The sequence below is a fragment of the Salmo trutta genome, chromosome 33 (genome assembly GCF_901001165.1).
Source record: "Salmo trutta chromosome 33, fSalTru1.1, whole genome shotgun sequence".
In the NCBI taxonomy this organism is placed as follows: domain Eukaryota; kingdom Metazoa; phylum Chordata; class Actinopteri; order Salmoniformes; family Salmonidae; genus Salmo; species Salmo trutta.
Genome location: NC_042989.1, coordinates 2,969,576 through 2,995,604, shown reverse-complemented (window position 1 = coordinate 2,995,604; position 26,029 = coordinate 2,969,576). Strand labels below are relative to the sequence as shown.

Genomic DNA, 26,029 nt, shown 5'->3' with positions numbered 1-26,029 from the left:
TCCAATGTTTGTAAACAAACATTATATAGCCTCAACCCTGGTTACAATTATAATGTTCATATCATGGATGGTCAGTCCATAAGTGGTTACACTTATCCAGTCCAGTCCCTCAGCTTTTTACTGAAAGGGGAGGGGTGTGGCTTTGTTATTGTTTCAACTACTGATTGCCCCTTTAAAAAGGCAAAGTCTCAGATTTTTGTCATTTCAACAAATGAATAACATTGGTAAAGCATGACTTTTATAATAAATAGTTAATACAGTATTTAGTGTCCTGTATTAGATAGTTGATACAATATTTGTCTCGTGGTGGCATTTGTAACCAAATAACTAAGAATTTGACCAAATAATTGGAAAGGGAGCCCCTTCATCCATCCCATCTAGTTTTGGAGGGATTGAACAAGTGGTGTAGTACATTACAGTTAACATCGGATGGTAGTATAATCCCACAGGACAGACCAAAACAGCCAGACCATTTGTTTCTAAAGGGTTTTATTATTCAATAAAAAGTCAGTGTGTTGGTCTCAGTCATTCACAGTCCCTGTTTGAGTACTAAATTAAAGTATCCTTCAATGCAATCTTTATTTCCTTCTTTTCTCCCTTCCTTGAGGAAATCACTGATCTGTATTGACTGGATAAGTGAGAACAAGGCCTCTATCCTACTGTTTTCACCTATACACCTCTCTCAGATCCGTGATTCCCTCAAGGAAGAGAGGAAGGAAGGATGCATACAGAACCTCTCTCTCAGACAGACTTTTCACTTCACAGACAGCTTTTCTAATACAGACGACAAGCTAGGGGGAAACACCCAGAAACACTGCAGAGATAATAACACTGTTGTGTTGCGCCATTTACCCGATGAAAAACATCACAAGGTAGTGTTGCACCACCCCGCGTCACTCCAAAAGCAACACATATAGTAGAGACTCTAGCTACCTCTTCAGTGTTTCACATCTGAAGGGAAAAGATAGGTGTTAGCAATGTGGTGGTGGCTTCTTTTAGGGCTGTATGGGGACCGTATTGCACTTGTTATCTGAAGGGCACTGTTCAGGAGCTGACTGAATTGGAGCAGTCGTGACTACATTTAAGGCACACAGCCGTGCTAGTTACCTAACGAATGCACACTCCTGCTGACAAACCAAACTGACGCGGTTTTATAGTCACAGTCTCTCCAAGGAATGATTGTTGCTTCATCTTCAAAATACAAACATTTCCCCAACGACAACCCTTAAAAGCATCCCTGAGACAAACTAAGAAAGTGTTGCTATTTTATAAAAAGGAATTCATCCACAAAGTACAACAGTGAATCAATGAAATACACATTAAGATTGAGTGAAGGTAAAAAAAAATGTCATTCCAGTTGACAGGTTTTCTCTGTGGTCCTTGTCCTTGTAGTGAACTGTGCTGTGTAAGTCAGTACCAGTCTGGAACAAAGTACAAAAACCAGAACGTTCACCCAGGAAAACAGAGATTTCCATAGATGTGAATTGTGGGCCGTTGTCAACGGTGATGGTGATGACGTCAGGAAGGTCACAGTTTACACACAGGTTGATGACAACATCCACCTCAGGTCTCGGGCGGGGGCGGGGGCTGACTCCAGAGGAACCATTCTGGGCAACTATTAGGCTGCTGCATTCTCATGACCTACTTCTTTCCTCTAGTGTGAAGTGCACAAAAGCCTTAGATTGGCGTAAGCCTGGTGTCATGTCAGACCAGTGGTGTGGTAGAGGGTAAACGCACGTAAAAGACGTTTACGCACCATTTTTATTTTTGCGCAATTTTTGTGGAAAATGCATTGAAGGAACGTTACTTTACTCACTGGGAAGGTGATCAGCGTATGCCCACCTATTTCTTTCCCACTACATCACTGTGCCAGACACACCCTAAACCTCATGGTTCTGTGCCCAGTGTCAGAGGGACTGGATCGAGGTCATTGTCCTCTCCCTCATCCATTCCCATTTGTCTCTATCCACAACTACTGAACACAAGCATTTCGCTACACCCGCAATAACATCTGCTAAATATGTGTATGTGACCAATAATATTTGATTTGATTTGTAGGCTTCACGCACCCTTCAATGCGACATTGTCTAAAATTGCATCCTTTCCCTATCCTTTCTTTTTCTCTTCTTCCATCCGTATGTGTATCCATCACCCTCTTTGTCTCTCTCTTCCTCTCTCTCTCCGTTCCTGTCAGTAGTATCTGTTGAGGCTGCGTGTGACAGTGTTGACGTCAGGCTGTCCATTCATCCAGATCTCTCGCATGATCCTCTCTCTCTCCTCAACCCTCTGAGCTCGCTCCAACTCTTCAGAACAAAACAAAACACAACCATCTTTATTTCAACTGCTTCCAGAACATTTTAATAATAAACTGTACACTTAACAACAAAAAAACAACAAAGCACTTAAAATGTTTCCACAGTGTGTGTGTTACCTTCTGCGGAGGTGAAAACGCTGGTTTGCAGCAGCGTTCTCTCAAAGCGCCTTCGTCGTCGAGCCGTAAGGTCAGAGTTCCTGTCGTCCCAGTCCTCTGAGTCGCTGTCTTCACTCATTTCCGTGGTTACGCCAGGGTTGCCTGTGTTAGGGTTGCCAGGTTGGTGATGGTGGTGACAGTGATGGTCCCCATGGTGATGGTGGTGAGTCCTGTTTCTATGCTGATGGTGATGTCGCCGTCGGTTACTGTAGTGACAGTCGGTGCGACAGTGTATCTGGACCACCAGGGCACAGAGGGTGAGAAGGAGACCCACACACACACCACTAACAAACACAAGAGCTGCTCGCTCCGGCTGGTCTGAGACAAGAGGGAGAGGGAGAGGGAGAGAGAAAGAGAGACAAACAAAGAGCATGAGAGCAGAAAATATATTTTTTAAATGTAACCTTTATTTAACTAGGCAAGTCAGTTAAGAACAAATCCTTATTTACAATGACGGCCTACCAGGGAACAGTGGGTTAACTGCCTTTTTCAGGGGAAGAAGTACAGATTATTACCTTGTCAGCTCGGGGTTTTGATCCAGCAACCTTTACGGTTACTAGTCCAACGCTCTAACCACTAGGCTACCTGCTGAGATTAATAAGAGTAATCTTCTTTATATATGCAGGTAACACTGGCAGGCACCTGTCAAGTTCCCGAGTGGCGCGGCGGTCTAAGGCACTGCATCTCAGCGCTAGAGGCATCACTACAGACCCTGGTTCGATTCCAAGCTGTATCACACCCGGCCGTGAGTAGGTTAGGGTTAGGGTTTGGCTGGGGTAGGCCATCATTGTAAATAAGAATTTGTTCTTAACTGACTTGTCTAGTTAAATAAAGGTAAAAAAGTATTATGTTTTTCAATCATCATTTGTAACAAAAATATATTCCAAACAATAGCAATAACACCTGTACAATCCAGGCAGCCGGAGGCACCTTAATTGGGGAGGATGGACTCATAGTAATGGCTGGAACGGAATCAATGGAATGGTATTGAACACTTCAAACACATGGTTTCCATGTGTTTGATACCATTCCATTCACTCAATTCCAGCCATTGTTATGATCCTTCCTCCACTCAGCACCATCCTGTGCTGTACAACTGTTGTAACAGTCAATATTTACCTGCTATGAAGGTGTAGGCCGCCAGGGCATTGCTAAACAACGCCATCTCCTGGGAGACCACCTTCACCTCCATATTTGGGCTGGGACTTCCTGTGGGCGGGGCATTCATGATGATGTCACTAACTGTGTCTTTGGCCTCTCTGGTCTAAGCTAGTATCTTCTGTCTATAAACCAGACTCGGCTGACTCTGGTCTTTAATCCTAGATGGTTTTATGGAAACAATATTTGAACCCTTAGGGCATCATCAGATCTTCTGGCTACCCCCTTCCATAATGTCTGAACTGAATTCTCTCTTGTCCTCAGCTGAGAACAGCACAGCACAGCAGTCTTCTCTGTCACTGTAGGCTTCAAATAGGGGGGAGGGAGAGAGGGAGGGAGGGAAGGAGAGTAGTGAGTGACAAAGTAAGATAATTTTAGATGATCTCATAATTATTGCATGATTTACAAGAAAGTCTGAGAAATGTCCCTATCCTAGTATCTCCTCATTAGCCACATGTTAAATAAAAGTGTCACATAAACATTGAGCAAGCGATGAACCCTGTCTCAAACTCTGATGGCTCTGGATGATTGAGGGTCTGTCTGACGAGTCTAGAAAAAATTACAGAGCCTGAGATAATCATTGGTTTCCACTTTCCCCCCTTGTAAACATGCCATTGCAGTTATGTAGTCAATAAAGCACTACAAAATGCCTTAATTTACACCAGATATACCACTTAGATGTTATCCAAACACAGTGGCCTTCCACCCAATCAGAAGGAGAGGACACAACGGTAGTATTTAGTGAAGGGAAAAAATGTGTAAACACTGTAAAGTTAGAAAGGCAGCACTGCTTTTCTTTTTGGTTTGGCAAGCCTCGTTGTGATAAATAAAAATATATACCAATTTAATTTAACCAACAAAAAATTGACAGCTGTGCCTTATAAATTGCAAAATTGTTGGGAAGAGATTTTCGATGTACCGATTCCATGGCACATGGTTTATGAATTGACATGCAAATTGACGCCGGATTCAAAACTTCAAATTTTTCTGTTTAAAACTTCTTATGGATGGGTGGCAGTATTTAGCAGCTTGAATGAAGAAGGTGCCCAGAGTAAACTGCTTGCTCCTCAGTCCCGTGAGAGTTAGCTGTGTTCCTTTTCATTTCTGAAGACAAAGGAATCGTCCGGTTGGAATATTATGGAAGATTTATGATTAAAACATCCTAAAGATTGATTCTATACATCGTTTGACATGTTTCTACGAACTGTAATATAACTTTTTTGACTATTCGTCTGAACTAACTGCGCGAGCACAGTGCATTTGGATTACTCAACGGAACGCGAACAAAAAAGAGGTATTTGGACATAAAAGATGGACTTTATCGAACAAAACAAACATTTATTGTGGAACTGTGATCCCTGGGAGTGCATTCCGATGAAGATCATCAAAGGTAAGTGAATATTTATAATGGTATTTGTGAGTTCTGTTGACTCCAAAATGGCGGCTATCTGTATGGATTGTTTTGATGTCTGAGCGCTGTACTCAGATTATTGCAAAATTTGCTTTCGCCATAAAGCTTTTTTGAAATCTGACACAGCAGTTGCATTAAAGAGAAGTGTATCTTTAATTCTGTGCATAACACTTGTATATTTTATCAAAGTTTATGATAAGTATTTCTGTAAATTGATGTGGCTCTCTGCTAAGTCACCGGGGGTTTTGGAGGCAAAACATTACTGAACATAACGTGCCAATGTAAACTGAGATTTTTGGATATAAATATGAACTTTATCGAACAAAACATACATGTATTGTGTAATGCACCAATTTGTAAGTCGCTCTGGATAAGAGCGTTGCTAAATGACGTAAATGTAAATGTAATGTAAATGTGTAACATGAAGTCCTATGAGTGCCATCTGATGAAGAATTGCAACATTTACCTAGAACAAATGCTGCAGATAGCAATACTGGGGGATTTGAAAAGTCATAGTCAATCAATCAATAATATAATAATTATTTTAGCAAAAATGTTTATCTTTAATTTACAATCTGTAGAAACTATAAGAATAGAAAGGTTCAGGACTTTTGGGAAGCATCACAGCACAGTTGAAAAATATATGGCAAATAGAAATCCAAAATGGATGGTGTTAAGCGATAGATGGGAGGGGTTGAATGGAGCTGAAGGGTGGGACTTCTAACAACAAGATAACCAATGTAAAACATACTGGCTCTGTAAAATGCATATAGGTTCAGAAATGTTGTGAAATAGCACAGTTACAAATAGAAATCAAACTGGATGGACATCAGAAATCGAGGAAGGACTAAAAACAAACAAAATATAACTATTGTTAAATGGATTGTGTCTGTAAAGCGTGTAACTTATGATATGTATAAACTGAAGGTAAAAGCCTAAGTGTTATTGTTTATTAGTTTACTCCAATTGGGGGAGGGGTGGTAGGGTTTGCGGGTAATAATAAAGGTACAGTTGAAGTCGGAAGTTTACATACACTTAGGTTGGAGTCATTAAAACTCGTTTTTCAACCACTCCACAAATGTCCTGTTAACAAACTATAGTTTTGGCAAGTCGGTTAGGACATCTACTTTGTGAATGACACAAGTTATTTTTCCAACAATTGTTTAAAGACAGATTATTTCACTTATAATTCACTGTATCACAATTCCAGTGGGTCAGAAGTTTACATACACTAAGTTGACTGTGCCTTTAAACAGCTTGGAAAATAACAGAAAATTATGTCATGGCTTTAGAAGCTTCTGAAAGCTACAGTGCGTTGCGAAAGTATTCGGCCCCCTTGAACTTTTCGACCTTTTGCCACATTTCAGGCTTCAAACATAAAGATATAAAACTGTATTTTTTTGTGAAGAATCAACAACAAGTGGGACACAATTATGAAGTGGAACGAAATTTATTGGATATTTCAAACTTTTTTAACAAATACAAAACTGAAAAATTGGCCGTGCAAAATTATTCAGCCCCTTTACTTTCAGTGCAGCAAACTCTCTCCAGAAGTTCAGTGAGGATCACTGAATGATCCAATGTTGACCTAAATGACTAATGATGATAAATAGAATCCACCTGTGTGTAATCAAGTCTCCGTATAAATGCACCTGCTCTGTGATAGTCTCAGAGGTCCGTTTAAAGCGGAGAGAGCATCATGAAGAACAAGGAACACACCAGGCCGGTCCGAGATACTGTTGTGGAGAAGTATAAAGCCGGATTTGGATACAAAAAGATTTCCCAAGCTTTAAACATCCCAAGGAGCACTGTGCAAGCGATAATATTGAAATGGAAGGAGTATCAGACCACTGCAAATCTACAAAGACCCGGCCATCCCTCTAAACTTTCAGCTCATACAAGGAGAAGACTGATCAGAGATGCAGCCAAGAGGCCCATGATCACTCTGGTTGAACTGCAGAGATCTACAGCTGAGGTGGGAGACTCTGTCCATAGGACAACAATCAGTCGTATACTGCAGAAATCTGTGCTTTATGGAAGAGCGGCAAGAAGAAAGCCCTTTCTTAAAGATATCCATAAAAGTGTTGTTTAAAGTTTGCCACTAGCCACCTGGGAGACACACCAAACATGTGGAAGAAGGTGCTCTGGTCAGATGAAACCAAAATCAAACTTTTTGGCAACAATGCAAAACGTTATGTTTGGCGTAAAAGCAACACAGCTCATCACCCTGAACACACCATCCCCACTGTCAAACATGGTGGTGGCAGCATCATGGTTTGGGCCTGCTTTTCTTCAGCAGGGGCAGGGAAGATGGTTAAAATTGATGGGAAGATGGATGGAGCCAAATACAGGACCATTCTGGAAGAAAACCTGATGGAGTCTGCAAAAGACCTGAGACTGGGACGGAGATTTGTCTTCCAAAAAGGCAATGATCCAAAACATAAAGCAAAATCTACAATGGAATGGTTCACAAATAAACATATCCAGGTGTTAGAATGGCCAAGTCAAAGTCCAGACCTGAATCCAATCGAGAATCTGTGGAAAGAACTGAAAACTGCTGTTCACAAACGCTCTCCATCCAACCTCACTGAGCTCGAGCTGTTTTGCAAGGAGGAATGGGCAAAAATTTCAGTCTCTCGATGTGCAAAACTGATAGAGACATACCCCAAGCGACTTACAGCTGTAATTGCAGCAAAAGGTGGTGCTACAAAGTATTAACTTAAGGGAGCTGAATAATTTTGCACGCCCAATTTTTCAGTTTTTTATTTGTTAAAAAAGTTTGAAATATCCAATAAATTTCGTTCCACTTCATGATTGTGTCCCACTTGTTGTTGATTCTTCACAAAAAATTACAGTTTTATATCTTTCTGTTTGAAGCCTGAAATGTGGCAAAAGGTCGAAAAGTTCAAGGGGGCCAAATACTTTCGCAAGGCACTGTATTTGACATAATTTGAGTCAATTGGAGTTGTACCTGTGGATGTATTCCAAGGCCTACCTTCAAACTCAGTGCCTCTTTAATTGACATCATGGGAAAATCAAAAGAAATCAGCCAAGACCTCAGAAAAAAAATTGTAGACCTCCACAAGTCTGGTTCATCCTTGGGAGCAATTTCTAAACGCCTGAAGGTACCATGTTCATCTGTACAAACAATAGTATGCAAGTCTAAACACCAATGGACCACGCAGCCATCACACCGCTCAGGAAGGAGACGCGACGCGTTCTGTCTCCTAGAGATGAACGTACTTTGGTGCGAAAAGTGCAAATCAATCTCAGAACAACAGCAAAGGACCTTGTGAAGATGATGGAAGAAACAGGTACAAAAGTATTTATATCCACAATAAAACGAGTCCTATATCAACATAACCTGAAAGGCCGCTCAGCAAGGAAGAAGCCACTGCTCCAAAACCACCATAAAAAAGCCAGACTACAGTTTGCAACTGCACATTGGGACAAAGATCGTACTTTTTGGAGAAATGTCCTCCGGTCTGATGAAACAAATATATAACTGTTTGGCCATAATGAACATTGTTATGTTTGGAGTAAAAAGGGGGAGGCTAGCAAGCCGAAGAACACCATCACAACCATGAAGCATGGGGGTGGCAGCATCATGTTGTGGGGTTGCTTTGCTGCAGGAGGGACTGGTGCACTTCACAAAATAGATGGCATCATTAGGACGGAAAATGATGTGGATATATTGAAGCAACATCTCAAGACATCAGTTAGGAAGATAAAGCTTGCGTCTTCCAAATGGACAATGGACAATGACCCCAAGCAAACTTCCAAAGTTGTTGCAAAACGGCTTAAGGACAACAAAGTCAAGGTATTGGAGTGGCCATCACAAATCCCTGACCTCAATCCTATAGAAAATTTGTGGGCAGAACTGTGCGAGCAAGGAGGCCTACAAACCTGACTCAGTTACACAAGCTCTGTCAGGAGGAATGGGCCAAAATTCATCCAATTTATTGTGGGAAGCTTGTGGAAGCCTTACCAAAACGTTTGACCCAAGTTAAACAATTTAAAGGCAATGCTACCAAATACTAATTGAGTGTATGTAAACTTCTGACCCACTGGGAATGTGATGAAATAAATAAAAGCTGAAATAAATCATTCTCTCTGCTTTTATTCTGTTAGGGAGTGCGTAACTGGCGGCAGGGAAGTCAGGTGCAGGAGAGCAAAACTTGGTAATCAACGGAGCAGTTTTATTCATAAAACCACCGGAAACCAGAACCACAAACAAATGGGTACAAAACCCGTCGCTCACCAGAGAAAACGTCCACATGCACTTACAATAAACAATTCCGCACAAAGACATGGGGGGAACAGAGGGTTAAATACACAACATGTAATGAGGGAAATTGAGACCAGGTGTGTGAGAAGACAAGACAAAACAAATGGAAAATGAAAAGTGGATCGATGATGGCTAGAAAACCGGCGACGCCGACCGCCGAGCGCCGCCCGAACAAGGAGAGGAACCGACTTCGGCGGAAGTCGTGACATATTCTGACATTTTACATTCTTAAACTAAAGTGGTGATCCTAACTGACCTAAGACAGGGAATTTTTACTAGGATTAAATGTCAGGAGTTGTAAAAAACGGAGTTTAAATGTATTTGGCTAAGGTGTATGTAAACTTCTACTTCAACTGTATATGTATATGGGTATGTGTATGTATGCATGTATTTAGATATATTTACCCCAAAAATATATGGGAGATTGGAAATGATGCAGACAATTACATTGATGGAAGCAACAATCTATCCGCAATATTAAAACTGATACTCCCTCTAAAAAAATATATGTTTTTATTTTTTATAAAGCCTTGTTCCTTGGGTTACGGTTTTCCAAGGAGAGGGAGAGAGAGAGGAGAGAAAGAAAAAGAGCGAAAGAGAGAGAAGAGGGAGAGAGTGAAGGTGTGGTAATATAGGGTCCATGAGTCATTGTCTGATCAGAATAGCAGACCTGCAACCCTGAAGAAAACACACCCTCTTCCATTTCCCCTTCTACCCACTTTCTCCTTCTCTCTCTTTCCTCCGCTCCCCCTCTCATTCTCTTCCCTCCTACACACATAGGACTCATATTCCAGAGAGAAAATAAAGTTGCATTGGTATGTCTTCTCTCCTTTTCTCACATAAACTCATGCAATTGCCCACGTAGGCACAAGCACACACATGCACACACACTCAACAGAAAGAAGGAAAGAAATAACTTAAATAAGGGAGAAAACCCTGTGTAAATTTATGACAGGTACATATTCATCTATCTTCTGTGGAGATGATTTGGACAGTACTGAAAATGAGGAACAGGGAACTGTAGACTACACAGTATCACAGCTGGTTGTGTGTGTGTGTGTGTGTGTGTGTGTGTGTGTGTGTGTGTGTGTGTGTGTGTGTGTGTGTGTGCGCATGCATGTGTGTGTGTTTGCGTGTGAACTTAGCAGAGGTGTGGACTCGAGTAAGATGACTTGGACTCGAGTCACAAATATGATGACTTGCAACTCGACTTTGACTTTAACACCAATGACTCGTGACTTGACTTGGACTTAAGCCTTATAACTCGACCTGACTTGATACCCTCCCCAAGCCCAAATATAAAAAATGATGCTATTAAACAAGTGTGCAGCGCATCAACTCTTCATTTAACAGATTACAGTTTGAATCGGACAGCAGCCAATCAAATTGTGCCAGCTGAGAAAAAGTTGTGCGTGGCAGTGCAGAGGAACATCGGCGGGTGAATTCAGATGGAGCTCTTGGAAAGATGATACCCACAATTATTATTTTTGGATATATAGACGACGCTGTATCAACAAAACAGCTATATATTTTATTACTTTACTGGGGTATCATGTAGGCTAACGTAACATTAAATCAATGAGCCTCCACACAGTCAGTGTGGGAACGTGATCATTGCACCCAAGATTGAGCTACAACAGGCTAGGCAGTTGGTAGCCTAAATCCTGCCTGATGTTACTGCTGTTCCTAAAACCATTGATATACGTTAGCCTACTGTAACCACACAGAGAGATAGTGTGTGTGTGTGTGTGTGTGTATATATGTATGTATGTATGTATGTATGTGTGTGTGTGTGTGTGTGTGTGTGTGTGTGTGTGTGTGTGTGTGTGTGTGTGTGTGTGTGTGTGTGTGTGTGTGTGTGTGTGTGTGTAAGGTTGGGCGATTGTGTACAAGCCTACATCGCCCGATTGCGCCCCCATAGCGATCCTCGATTGTCGATCACTATTGGTGAGGGTGTGTCTTTCTCATGGCTACCCATGTATTTCCATGGAAATATAACGTTTATTTGGAAAGTAAGAATATATAGATATTTTTAAAAGCATTCATGATTTGCGTGAATGTAATATACTATTACTCTTGTTAAAAATATGAAATGGTATTACATTTGGTGAAGAGCACATTATGACTTGTTTAGGACTCGAAACTCAAAGTTTAGGACTTGAGACTTGACTTGATACTTGACGGTCTTGACATGAGACTTGACTCGGACTTGCCTGTCTTGACTTGGGACTTGAGTGCTAAGACTTGAGACTTACTTGTGACTTGTAAAACAATGACTTGGTCCCACCTCTGGAACTCAGACTGAGTTTAGTTGGCTGTCAGTGAAACAATCCATGAAGGCTGCTTTGTGATGGACGGGGAGAGAGAAACAAAGAGAAAAAGAGGGGAACAGAATAGGTCAGCTAAAGGTGAAATGAAATCTATTATCCAGGCATGGTTTGTCTGATGTCCTTATCAAACAGACTGCGCTGATAATGATAGGTGAGTTTTAGAAGAGTCAGACTTGGCTCACACACAGCTCGTTAAAACTGGTTACAGCTCGTTAGACCTCATTAGAACACTCAACTCAATGGATTACAGTCTAATACAGTTAGAATGACTCGACTAAACACAGTTCATGAACTCTCCTTTTTAGCCTCTTCTTTCCTCTCTCGTTCTCCCCTCTTCCTCCTTTCCATTCCTATGTCTCCTTCTTCTCTCCTTTTTCTTCTTCTTCTACTCTGTTTCTGTGAGACTGCAGGTGCAGACGAAAACCTATTTCTTGGTGATAGACAGAGATGTGTACAAACAGAGACAGACAGACAGTCTTACAGCACAATAGTCCATTGTAGTGCAGAGTCCCTGTGCTGTTTTAAACTGGGCTCCTATTTCTCTCCTATAATGCTCAACTCCTACCCCACCTTGGCATGACTCCGACCAGTGTGTGCAGAATTCTGACAAAAATAAGCCCCCCCCCACACACACACACACACTCACAGAGCTCTGACCATTAATATTCCAGAGAAGCCATGCCTCTAGCTTTCAGACCAAATTTAGCCAAAAAAGTGTGCACGTGCACGTGCATGTGTGTGTTGACTCTGAGACGATTGCAGAGTGACACTGGACTTTCCTCCCTGTATGCTTTTAATATACAACCATCTCATTAACCTGCTTAAAGAACAAATGGGAATACAGAGAAAAATAAATGGAAACAGAGAGAGGATATTGTAGTTAGAACATGCTACAGTTCAAACACAGCAATACTACAGGCCACCAGTTTTTTCAAAGCAAATATAGATCACACCTTTTGACTGAACGAGAGGGCGAGACAGTTGGAGAGGAAGATGGAGAGGGAGAGCAAGAAAGAGAAAGAGTCTGCACTGCCCCCTCCCTCCCCTCACAACCACACTGTAGGAGCCCCCCATTCATAAATCAACTCAACAACTCTCTGCTGGTGCCTGTGTGTGTGTGTGTGTGTGTGTGTGTGTGTGTGTGTGTGTGTGTGTGTGTGTGTGTGTGTGTGTGTGTGTGTGTGTGTTCCCTACACACATACAATCCTACGCATCCTGTAGCCAAACCCACAGACCAGCAGTGGAGTCACAATGTGACACACTAGATTATTATGCTTCTCTAAATGCCACACATTATCCAACACACACACACAACTTCATACACACACAAAGACACATGCTATATGTCCCACTCATCCATCAGAAACGTTAAGGGAACATTAACGTCAACAAATAGGCTACTGTTCATACTTACACATCCATGATCCAGATTATTCATCCATTCCACTGAAACACTTTTTACATTTCATGTTCTCCTTTCTTCATCTGCCCTCTTCTTTTTTCTCCTCCCGTCCTGTTTTTGAGCCGTGGTAAGTGCGGCACCAGTGAAACCACTATCCAAAGCCCAGAGACCCAGCAGCAGAAACAGAGCAAGTGGAGAGTAGAGAGAATCCCTCCTTCAACAGATGAGTATTTTCCCGAGCGAGACCAGCAACAGTTCAAAGTCACAGAGATGTACAGGTTTTCAGAGGTTTTACAATCACACAGTTTTCCAAGAATGATTTTTCAAAGTTTTCCAGGTCCGTCTCCCGGTAGACAGGGGTCGAGCCCTGGAAGCTGGAATGCGACACGCGAGCAGCTCACCCCCACGGACACACACACTCACAAACACACTACCCTCACTCCCAAATACACACACTCCCTTGCCCCACACTCGTCTTCCTATAATCCCCTCACACTCTTCTTCCTAAAAACCCCTCACACTCTCGTCTCCCACACTCAGTAAGACCCTCAGTCTCTGCCATACATTCCCCCTCCTACCACTCAACCTGACTATACTGAACAGAGAGAAAGCAACACTGGGGCACAAAGAAAGACAGAGAGAAACAGAGAGAGAGAGAAGCCAAAGGAGAGGGGGGAGAGAGAGAAAGAGAGGGCGAGAGGGAGGGAGGAGTGAGTATGACATGGGAATTTCATTCAGCTTTGACTGGGAATTTGCCTGCTGAATTTTCCAGAGAACATTCCCTTGGGACATCAGATGCTATAACACACACACATACACACACACAAACACACACTAATCTCGTAGACAAAATAGTTATTCCAGATGTCTTGCCCATGTCTGCTTAAAACCCTGAGTTATCTGTTGTTGTCACCTGATCCAGTGGGCCGATCACCCACCCCCACTGCCCCGACCACACACACCTGGGAGCAGAAAAACTTTGACCTCTAACCCTTGTGAACCTTTTAAATATGCCGTGAAAAACTCTCCTACTGAGATACTTGTGTGTGTGTGTGTGTGTGTGTGTCTGAGAGCTGCAACAATGATCAAAGAATCTGAAAGAGCCAATCAAATGCCATCAGTGTTAGATGATAAGGAAACATGACATCTGTCTTTCGCTCTGTTGAATGAAAAGGCTGTTGACTGCATAATTTATTCTACCAGACCTTAGTAATGCACAACATACCAATACAACTTTTTCCCTAGGGAACAACAATATACACAACTTTGACCAATAACGCACCATCGCTCACAACTCTCACACAACCTTTAAGAGAACAACACAACCACCATACAACCTACACACAACCCCATTTCACCTACCTCTTGACCTGCCAACAGGGCAGCCATTCAGTCCTCTGTGTGAGAACAGCTATTGTGTGCCTCTATGATTGTCCTCTCTCTTTCTCTCTCTCTCTGTGTCTGTCTGTCTGTCTGTCTGTCTGTCTGTCTGTCTGTCTGTCTGTCTGTCTGTCTGTCTGTCTGTCTGTCTGTCTGTCTGTGTGTCTGTGTGTGTGTGTGTGTGTGTGTGTGTGTGTGTGTGTGTGTGTGTGTGTGTGTGTGTGTGTGTGTGTGTCAACTTTGTATATACTGTATATATTTTATATATTTCTTAATTCCATTCTTTTACTTTGAGATGTGTGTGTAATGTTGTGAATTGTTAGATACTACTGCGCTGTTGGAGCTACGAACACAATTCTGGATATTGTCGTTTGCTTACAACCCGGAAATGTAGATGGCCCGTGTCTACCGGTGAGATGCAGAAATGCTCATTCGAATGACGCATATTACATGTTAACAACATATTAATGACTAGATTAGGAGAGGCACTCACAGAAAGAGAGAAAGCCCGAGAGAGAAATCTGGATAGAGAGGAGAGGAAGAGGAAGAGTCAGATTGGGCCTCTGCTCCAGCTGACTCGGTCATGGGAATGATTCGATTAGCACTGTGCATGAGCACGACTTACGTAACATACACACAAACATCTCAAAAAATAATGAAGGGACTGTCTCTGAGCCAAAAACCCAAACCGACCAAGACTGGCGTTCAGATAGAGGTCACGTCAGGGAAAATACACCTCCCTTTTTCTCCAGCACATACAGTATACTGTATAAAAACACTTTTAGCGGTGTTAATACAAAAAATTACATTAACATGTCGCAATGGCAGATGATTGCACGACTCAAGACTGTGTGAGCCCACTGAGCTAAAAGTGTGAGCCCCACTGAGCTCAAGTTACAGGCAAGGGTAGCTCTGCTCAAGGGTAGCTCTTTCTCTGTGGAGAAAACCCCTGCCTTAAAGTTCCAGTGAGAAGCTTCACATGAATTAGTCACATTCGATTTATATAGATACAGTATACTGCACAATGGAGATGGAGTGCTCTCAAAAGTAAACACTTCTCTGATAAGTGGGTCATGGAGTGCACTTGAGAGTTGTCACTATGCCGACGTAGCGGCGTACAGGACATTTCAGTGTCGTTAGTGCGCACTGCGGCCCCTCACTTACCCACAACCCTCTGTGCCTCTATCTCATTGGAGGATCATTATGTAACCTTTCAGCCATTGTCTCTCTGTGCTGAAAGAATTTCCTCCACTAACCCTAAGAAATAATCTGCCTTCAGGTTACAAAGATCTTTGTTTCTGTGAGTTGTGTTGACAATGCTTGCTCTCTATAGATGTGATGTTGCTCTCCATGTTGTTCTCCAACCGTGTGTGCGTGCGAGTGTGCGTGTGCATGTGCGTGTGTATGCCTGTTTGTCTCTGTGTATGTGTTTGTGTGTGAAACAACATGGACGTGTGGAGAGATTCTCTCAGACTGCCCGTCCACCATTTTTAGAGGTTTCAACCAGAACTGAGCAACAAACATAACACATCTTTAAGAGCACTTCGGTCCTAACCACGTGACGAGAGAGCAGCAGCAGAGTGTGTGTGTTTGTGTACTGCCGTGCATTCCTGTTAGTCTCTCTGCCTGTGTGTGTGTTGGCCAGTGAACAGACAGAGATTGGTTAACAAACGCACTGTACCACACAGCCTGTCATCCACTGGCTCCTCTCTAGTGTTACACTGTCATATAGGCTTTACTGAGGGTTTGACCTCAGGGCCAGGTTAGGGATGATAAAAGCCATGTGTTTGTGTGGGTGTGTGTGTGTGTAATATTGGCTTAGTGTGGGTTTAACCTCAGTGCCAGACAGGATTCATTCAGGCTACATCAGAGTTAAGCTCAGTTGAACTGACAGTGCACTCAGATATAGATTTCCTTCATGAGTAAATTCATTTACACAGCTTCAGCTCTAAAACATTCAGGATGTGTGTGTGTGTGTGTGTGTGTGTGTGTGTGTGTGTGTGTGTGTGTGTGTGTGTGTGTGTGTGTGTGTGTGTGTGTGTGTGTGTGTGTGTGTGTGTGTGTGTGTGTGTGTGTGTGTGTGTGTGTGTGTGTGTGTGTGTGTGTGTGTGTGTGTGTGCGCGCGCGTATGTGTGTGCGTGTGTGGACAGTGACAAATGTTTTGTTGTTTTGGCTCTGCACTTGAAATTATACAATGACGATGAGGTTAAAGTGCAGACTGTCAGATTTCATTTGATGGTATTTTCATCCATATTGGGTGAACCGTTTAGAAATTACAGCACCTTTTGTACAGAGTCGCCCCATTTTAGGGAACCAAAAGTATTTGAACAAATTAACTTAGAATGTGTATTAAAGGATATTTTTTTACAACCAAATCTCTATTTTTGATGTAAATGGCATGTTATAGAAGGGTCCAGATACTTTTTTTCACTTGTTTTTGAGAAATCCCAACCAGCGATTCACTTCCTCATCCTCGTTGTGCAGTACGGGGGCTCATGAACAAATGCTCCACAAACACTCAAATATGTCCTTTTAGAAACTGAAAAGCTCTCAGTACAGTGATGCAGGTCTTTAAATGTTTTTGGTCTTTAAAAAAATATTCTGAGCCCCTGTACTGCACAACAAGTATGAGGAAGTGAATCGCTGGTTGGGGTAAGTGCACTTAATTCCCTTTTAAAGTAGTCAAATATTTAGTATTTGGTCCCATATTCTTAGCACACAATGACTACATCATGCTTGTGACTCTACAAGCTTGTTGGATGCATTTGCAGTTTGTTTTGATTGTGTTTCAGATTATTTTGTGTCCAACAGAAAATAATGTATATGTTTCTGAACACTTCTACATTAATGTGTATGCTACCATGATTACGGATCATCCTGAATGAATCGTGAATACTGATGACTGAAAAAGATACAGAGGAACAAAGATCATACCCCCAAGACATGTTAACCTTTTACCATTACCAATAAGAGGGGAGGTTAGCATGTCTTGGGGGTATGATATTTGTGAATCTGTAACGTTCTCACTCATCGATATTCATGATTCATTCAGGATTATCAGCAATCATGGCAGCAACCACATTAATGTAGAAGTGTTCAGAAACATATTATATTCTTATTTACAATAAAAGTTCATCTAAAATGACACAATACATTATTTACCATTCATTTCTATTGGGTACAAAATCATCTGAAACACAACCAAAACAAACTTCAAATACTTCAAACAAGTGTGTAGAGTCACAAGCCTGATGTAATCATTGCATTCTTGGAATGTGGGACCAAATACTAAACTTTTAACTACATTAATATACACATACAGTTGAAGTCGAAAGTTTACATACACCTTAGCCAAATACATTTAAACTCAGTTTTTCAACACTCCTGACATTTAATCCTAGTAAAAAATTCCCTGTTTTAGGTCAGTTAGGATCACCACTTTACTTTAAGAATGTGAAATGTCAGAATAATAGTAGAGATAATCATTTATTTCAGCTTTTATTTCTTTCATCACATTCCCAGTGGGTCAGAAGTACACTCAATTAGTATTTGGTTGCACTGCCTTTAAATTGTTTAACTTGAGTCAAACGTTTCGGGTGGCCTTCCACAAGCTTCCCACAATAAGTTGGGTGAATTTTGTCCCATTCCTGGTGTAACTGAGTCAGGTTCATAGTCCTCCTTGCTCGCACATGCTTTTTCAGTTCTGCCAACAAATTTTCTATAGGATTGAGGTCAGGGCTTTGTGATGGCCACTCCAATACCTTGACTTTGTTGTCCTTAAGCCATTTTGCAACAACTTTGGAAGTATGCTTGGGGTCATTGTCCATTTGGAAGACCCATTTGCGACCAAGCTTTAATGTTGCTTCAATATATCCACATTAATTTTCCATCCTCATGATGCCATCTATTTTGTGAAGTGCACCAGTCCCTCCTGCAGCAAAGCACCCCTACAACATGATGCTGCCGCCTCCATGCTTCACGGTTGGGATGGTGTTCTTCGGCTTGCAAGCTTCGCCCTTTTTACTTCAAACATAACGATGGTCATTACGGCCAAACAGCTATATTTTTGTTTCATCAGACCGGAGGACATTTCTCCAAAAAGTACGATCTTTGTCCCAATGTGCAGTTGCAAACCGTAGTCTGGCTTTTTTTATGGCAGATTTGGAGCAGTGGCTTCTTCCTTGCTGAGTGGCCTTTCAGATTATGTCGATATAGGACTCATTTTACTTTGGATATAAATACTTTTGTACCTGTTTCCTCCAGCATCTTCACAAGATCTTTTGCTGTTGTTCTGGGATTGATTTACACTTTTCGCACCGAAGTACGTTCATCTCTAGGAGACAGAATGCGTCTCCTTCCTGAGCGGTGTGACAGCTGCGTGGTCCCATGGTGTTTATACTTGCGTACTATTGTTTGTACAGATGAACATGGTACCTTCAGGCGTTTAGAAATTGCTCCCAAGGATGAACCAGACTTGTGGAGGTCTACAATTATTTTTCTGAGGTCTTGGCTGATTTCTTTTGATATTCCCATGATGTCCAAGCAAAGAGGCACTGAGTTTGAAGGTAGGCCTTGAAATACATCCACAGGTACACCTCCAATTGACTCAAATTATGTCAATTAGCCAGTTAGTCAATGTCAATTTCAATTAGTCAATCAGAAGCTTCTAAAACCATGACATAATTTTCTGGAATTTTCCAAGCTGTTTAAAGGCACAAAGTAGATGTCCTAACCGACTTGCCAAAACTATAGTTTGTTAACAAGAAATTTGTGGAGTGGTTGAGAAACAAGTTTTAATGACTCCAACTTCCAACTTCAACTGTAAGTGAATATTTCCAAATACTTTTGGTTCCTTAGAATGGGGGACTATGTACAAAAAGTGCTGTAATTTCAAAACAGTTAATCTGATATGGATGCAAATACCCTGAAATTAAATCTGACAGTCTGCACTTAGTCATTGTATAATTTCAAATCCAAAGTGATGGAGTACAGAGCCAAAACAACAGAAAATGTGTCACTGTCCAAATACTTTTGGACCTCACTCTCTGTGTGTGTGTGTGTGTGTGTGTGTGTGTGTGTGTGTGTGTGTGTGTGTGTGTGTGTGTGTGTGTAGTTAGGTTAATAATGTTATTGCCAGAGGGGGTTGGAGACTAATTGGAGCATTTGAACAGAACATCTGAGATGAGATGAACGCAGACAGTTTAACAGGCCTTAGCCGCGAGGCCCCAAACCCTGTCCTTCAGCTGAGGAGTAGAATCATGTGTGTTAGAGCAGGGTTGGATCTATAGCCCTCTTGAGGTATACAGCTGAAATGCATATGGGTCTTTCTATAAACTAGGCTACCAGTGAGGATTTCCTACTCTGGACAACTTGTTACAGCTGTTGATAAGTCATTGATAATAATCTGCCAATTTTGTTCATGTCTGTAACAAATTATGCTAGTAAGAACTCCAACCCAGGCGCAGAAAAACACAGCAAGCAGAGGTAAGGGTAAATCCAGAACATTTACTTAAGAGTCTTAACAAAAACAAGGCAACCGCACAAGAGCACACTAATAAAACATGAGACCTAAGCAATGATACAGGCCAACTGAGAAACCTAAATAACAAGGCAACCAGGTGAACAGAGAAGGTAATTGTAACAGCTGTCGTAGAGAGGGGACCAAAGCGCAGCGTGTTGATTGCTCATGATGAATACTCATTATAACTCTAAACACTAAAAGCGAAAGCGCATAGTTCTGTCAGGTACAGAAAACTAAACAGAAGACAACTACCCACAAACACAGGTGGGAAAAAAAAAACGTAAGTCTGATCTCCAATTAGAGACAACGAGGACCAGCTGCCTCTAATTGGAGATCACCCCCCCCCAAAAAAACATAGAAATAGAAAACTAGAACCTAAACATAGATATACAAAACATAGAAAAACACAAAACACCCCGTCACGCCATGACCTACTCTACCATAGAAAATAACATCTTACTATGGTCAGGACGTGACAGTAATTAAACACAGGTGAATCCAATAAGTAATAATCAGGGTGACCTGGAAACTAGAAAACAAGGTAAGGGTGCCCTCCAGCGGTAACCTAAGGAAACAACAATCAAATAACACAGAAATAGTGACACATGTCATTACATTAAGATATAAAGGTGGAACATAGCTATCTATTTAATTAAATTCACAAGTTGATTTAAAACCTGCTTAATAACCCTTTCTCGTGGTTGGTGTCTTGCAGTTGTGTGTATTCATAGATGCCAAGTGAAGCTAAGCTTCCCCAAAAATCTGACCAATAAAAAAATCTAAATGATAAAATAATGTATCTTTCTTCTCTCTGTGTTTTCCGTCAATTCGCAAGTGTTGATGTTGTGTTGATGTCCTTGCTAAATTGGCGCTTTCCTAAGCCATGGATGGAGATGTGGATTTGAACTTGTGGTTTTGACTTAATTCTCTGTACAGGCCAATGATTATGACAGCGATTCTGATCTAATCATAAATTAATTATCTTGTGCCACTGGCCTGAGATGATCAATAGGTATCCTAGATAACTAGCTAGCTAACATAGCTGGTTCATTGTTGCCCATGCAAGGAAGTTAGGCTAGAAAGCATTTTAGCTAGGTAGCCTATAACTTATGTTTGTTTTCAGTGTATTAAACGAAGCATATATACCCTTGTTGATTTGATGATGTTTAAATGTTTAAGTTGAAATGGTGCTGGAATAGTGGAAGGGAAGCTTGTGGAAGGCTACCCGAAACGTTTGACTCAAGTTAAACAATTTAAAGGCAATGCTACCAAATACTAATTGAGTGTATGTAAACTTCTGACCCACTGGGAATGTGATGAAATAAATAAAAGCTGAAATATATCATTCTCTTTACTATTATTCTGACATTTCACATTCTTAAAATAAAGTGGTGATCCTAACTGACCTAAAACAGGGAATTTTTACTAGGATTAAATGTCAGGAATTGTGAAAAACTGAGTTTAAATCTATTTGGCTAAGGTGTATGTAAACTTCTGACTTCAACTGTATATGCTGCATCCTATTCTATTCTACTGTATTTTAGTCTATGCCGCTCCGACATTGCTCGTCCAAATATTTAGATATTCTTAATTCCATTCTTTTACTTTAAATTGGTTGTATTGTGTGTATTGTTGTGAAATTGTTAGATATTACTTGTTAGATATTACTGCACTGTTGGAGCTAGAAACACAAGCATTTCACTACACCCGCAATAACATCTGCTAAATATGTGTATGTGACCAATAAAATTTGATTTGATTTATTCCGCCACTGTGTGACTGTTGTCTTTTTGTTGTCACGACCATATCGTATATCACGGTTGCGAAAGGGTTGCAGAGCAAACAATGCAATTATCACAACATAAGTTGTAATATGGCTTTTTTACTTGCTTGGCTTCCCCCGTGATTTTACCCACGCACCACTGCTGGTGTGTTGACAGATTTGCCCAAAATTGTGTTACATTACTTTTCTGTCTTTTCATTTATGACAATATTAGTTGTCATTATATCATATACAGTATTAAGCATTAATCAGTTAATTTAGACATTGAATTTGAACCCTGTACGAATCCTGGATCTAGCTGTCAGACAGTTTTTATGTATAGAGATCTCAGAAATGTAGTGTAACATTTCGTGTCTCATGTTAGGGGGTGAAAAATGTTTCTAAACGAAAGAGTCACCTTACCTTGATACTTAAAATCTAAATCGATACTGTCATTAACGTTTCTTCAACAATTATGCCCTTGCTGTCTCTGCCTGGCCGGTTCCCGGCCAGAGAGAGAGAATCTCTCCACTGGGATTCTCTGCCTCTAACCCTGTTACAGGGGCTGAGTCACTGGCTTATTGGTGCTCTTCCATGCCGTCCCTAGGAGGGGTGCGTCACTTGAGTGGGTTGAGTCACTGACGTGGTCTTCCTGTCTGGGTTGGCACCCCCCCTTGGGTTGTGCCGTGGCGGAGATCTTTGTGGGCTATACTCGGCCTTGTCTCAGGATGGTAAGTTGGTGTTTGAAGATATCCCTCTAGTGGTGTGGGGCTGTGCTTTGGCAAAGTGGGTGGGGTTATATCCTTCCTGTTTGGCCCTGTCCAGGGGTATCGTCGGATGGGGCCACAGTCTCTCCTGACCCCTCCTGTCTCAGCCTCCAGTATTTATGCTGCAGTAGTTATGTGTCGGGGGGCTAGGGTCAGTCTGTTATATCTGGAGTATTTCTCCTGTCTTATCAGGTGTCCTGTGTGAATTTAAGTATGCTCTCTCTAATTCTCTCTTTCTTTCTTTCTTTCTTTCTCTCTCTCGGAGGACCTGAGCCCTAGGACCATGCCTCAGGACTACCTGACATGATGACTCCTTGCTGTCCCCAGTCCACCTGGTCGTGCTGCTGCTCCAGTTTCAACTATTCTGCCTGCGGCTATGGAACCTTGACCTGTTCACCGGACGTGCTACCTGTCCAAGACCTGCTGTTTTCAACTCTCTAGAGACAGCAGGAGCGGTAGAGATACTCTCAATGATCGGCTATGAAAAGCCAACTAACATTTACTCTTGAGGTGCTGACTTGTTGCACCCTCAACAACTGTGATTATTATTATTTGACCATGCTGGTCATTTATGAACATTTGAACATCTTGGCCATGTTCTGTTATAATCTCCACCCGGCACAGCCAGAAGAGGACTGGCCACCCCTCATAGCCTGGTTCCTCTCTAGGTTTCTTCCTAGGTTTTGGCCTTTCTAGGGAGTGGTGGCTAGGAAAGCATGGTGGCTAGGAAAAACCTAGCCACCATGCTTCTACACGTGCATTGCTTGCTGTTTGGGGTTTTAGGCTGGGTTTCTGTACAGCACTTTGAGATATCAGCTGATGTAAGAAGGGCTATATAAATACATTTAATTTGATTTTGAAAGAAGAAGAAGGTGTTCACGAAGAACGTCCAGAATATTTGTGTCTCCCCTGTTTTCCCAACACTTTCCCTGGCTGCCACTGCTCTTGCTCAACAAAAATGTTCCTGTTTCATCACAACATTTGGAGATAATTCAACGAAACGATTTTGTGCTAAATTGAACCATTTTTTTACATTTTGAAAAAGTTGTAGATATATTCCATTGAAGTTTGATCTAATTTTTTGTTTAATATACAAGGAGGAAAGCCTTAAGATAAATAATCCACTTGTTTAGAAGGAAACATTCACATCATTTTTTGAGTAAAGTAGTAAAATGTTGAATGAGTGTGTTGGGGGCAACTGGGGGCTAGTTACCCCTTTATGGTTATGAATGTGTTTCTACCTGACTTGCCCAGTAGGCGCTAGTTTATGCTAACTTGCTAGCTAGCAACTTCACCCACACCTACGGTCACCTACTTTTTCACTCCACGGGGAGTTGAGGTGTAGCAGGGTGCTGCGTTCCCTCCTCCAAGAGGCGTACGTAACATCAAGTAACAGACACATCTCAACATCAACTGTTCAGAGGACACTGCGTGAATCAGGTCTTCATGGTCGAATTGCTGCAAAGAAACCACTACTAAAGGACACCAATAATAAAAAGAGATTTGCTTGGGCCAAGAAACATGAGCAATGGACATCAAAAGATGCAGCCGAAGAACAAGACTGACGTTTTACAATCTCCCAACCAATTGTGCTATTGTCTTTTTGCCTATTGTGTAGCTTCTTTTTTAACTTATTTTGTACATAATGTTGCTGCTACTGTCTTTTATGGTTGATAATAACTTCTGGACATCAGACAGCAATTACTCACCGTGGACTGGAAGAAACTTTTCTCTTAATCAAGTCTGACGAGAAGGATACACTGCTTTCACTGGAATAGGCCCAGATCCCCATAATTTGCTTGAAGAAAAGAAGCAGGAAAAGGGGCCGCAGATCGGGCTGCCTCCTGAGAATCCATAGGCGAGCGAGTAAACACCCACTGCTCTCCATTCTACTGGCTAACGGGCAATCGTTGGAAAATAAAATTGATGACCTACGATTAAGATCATCCTACCAACGGGACAGTAAAAACTGTAATATCTTATGTTTCACCGAGACGTGGCTGAACGATGATACGGATAATATAGACCTGGCGGGATTTTCCATGCACCGGCAGAACAGAGAAACTATGTCTGGTAAGACGAGGGGTGGGGGTGTGTGTCTATTTGTCTATAACAGCTGGTGCGCAATGTCTAATATTAAAGAAGTCTCGAGGTATTGCTTGCCTGAGGTTGAGTACGTTATGATAAGCTGTAGACCACACAATCTACCAAGAGAGTTCTCATCTATATTATTCGTAGCCATCTATTTACCACCACAGAACGAAGCTGGCACTAAGACCGCTCTCAACCAACAGGGACTTTAATGTAGGGCAACTTAAATCAGTTTTGCGAAATTTTTACCAACATGTCACATGTGCAACCAGAGGGAAAAAAAATGATAGACCACCTTTACTCAACACACAGAGATGCATACAAAGCTCTCCCCGCCCTCCATTTGGCAAAGCTGACCATAATTCTATCCTCCTGATTCCTGCTTACAAGCAAAAATGAATGCAGGAAGTACCAGTAACTCGCTCAATATGGAAGTGGTCAGATGATGCAGATGCTACACTACAGGGCTGTTTTGCTAGCACAGGCTGGAATATGTTCCGGGATTCATCTAATGGCATTGAGGAGTACACCACCTCAGTCATCTGCTTCATAAATAAGTACATCGACGACATCGTCCCCACAGTGACAGTACGTACAGTTGAAATTGGAAGTTAACATGCACCTTAGCCAAATACATTTAAACTCAGTTTTTTACAATTCCTGACATTTAATCCTAGTAAACATTCCCTTTCTTTGGTCAGTTAGGATCACCACTTTATCTTACGAATGTGAAATGTCAGAATAATAGTAGAGAGAATAATTTGTTTCAGCTATTACTTCTTTCATCACATTCCCAGTGGGTCAGAAGTTTACATACACTCAATTATTATTTGGTAGCATTGCCTTTAAATTGGTTAACTTGGGTCAAACGTTTCGGGTAGCCTTCCACAAGCTTCCCACAATAAGTTGGGTGAATTTTGGCAAATTCCTCCTGACAGAGCTGGTGTAACTGAGTCAGGTTTGTAGGCCTCCTTACTCGCACACACTTTTTCAGTTCTGCCAACAAATTCTCCATAGGATTGAGGTCAGGGCTTTGTGATGGCCACTCCAATACCTTGACTTTGTTGTCCTTAAGCCATTTTGCCACAACTTTGGAAGTATGCTTGGGGTCATTGTCCATTTGGAAGACCCATTTGCGACCAAGCTTTAATGTTGCTTCAATATATCCACATTAATTTTCCATCCTCATGATGCCATCTATTTTGTGAAGTGCACCAGTCCCTCCTGCAGCAAAGCACCCCCACAACATGATGCTGCCACCCCCCTGCTTCACAGTTGGGAGGGTGTCCTTCGGCTTGCAAGCTTCCCCCTTTTTCCTCCAAAAATAACGATTGTCATTATGGCCAAACAGTTCTATTTTTGTTTCATCAGAGGACATTCCTCCAATAAGTACAATATTTGTCCTCATATGCAGTTGCAAACCGTAGTCTGGCTTTTTTATGGTGGTTT

General features: G+C 41.7%; 1 protein-coding gene across 7 annotated transcripts; it reads right to left on the bottom strand.

Annotated features, from left to right (window-relative positions):
• Window positions 1-472: 472 nt before the first annotated feature.
• LOC115172212 (protein eva-1 homolog A) lies at window positions 473-24,222 on the bottom strand. 7 transcript variants are annotated; one of them, XM_029729406.1, is made up of 5 exons: window positions 13,072-13,672; window positions 11,583-12,087; window positions 3,590-3,934; window positions 2,432-2,788; window positions 473-2,303 (listed from the first exon to the last, which is right to left on the bottom strand). In XM_029729406.1, exons 3-5 carry the CDS (start codon window positions 3,696-3,698, stop codon window positions 2,191-2,193), a joined length of 579 nt encoding a protein of 192 aa, XP_029585266.1. In that variant the 5' UTR covers window positions 3,699-3,934; window positions 11,583-12,087; window positions 13,072-13,672; the 3' UTR covers window positions 473-2,190. The 7 variants fall into 7 exon arrangements, 6 of the variants coding, with proteins under 6 accessions (XP_029585266.1, XP_029585267.1, XP_029585268.1 ...); XM_029729407.1 differs by having other exon boundaries at window positions 11,583-12,081; XM_029729408.1 differs by having other exon boundaries at window positions 11,583-11,670.
• Window positions 24,223-26,029: the final 1,807 nt, after the last annotated feature.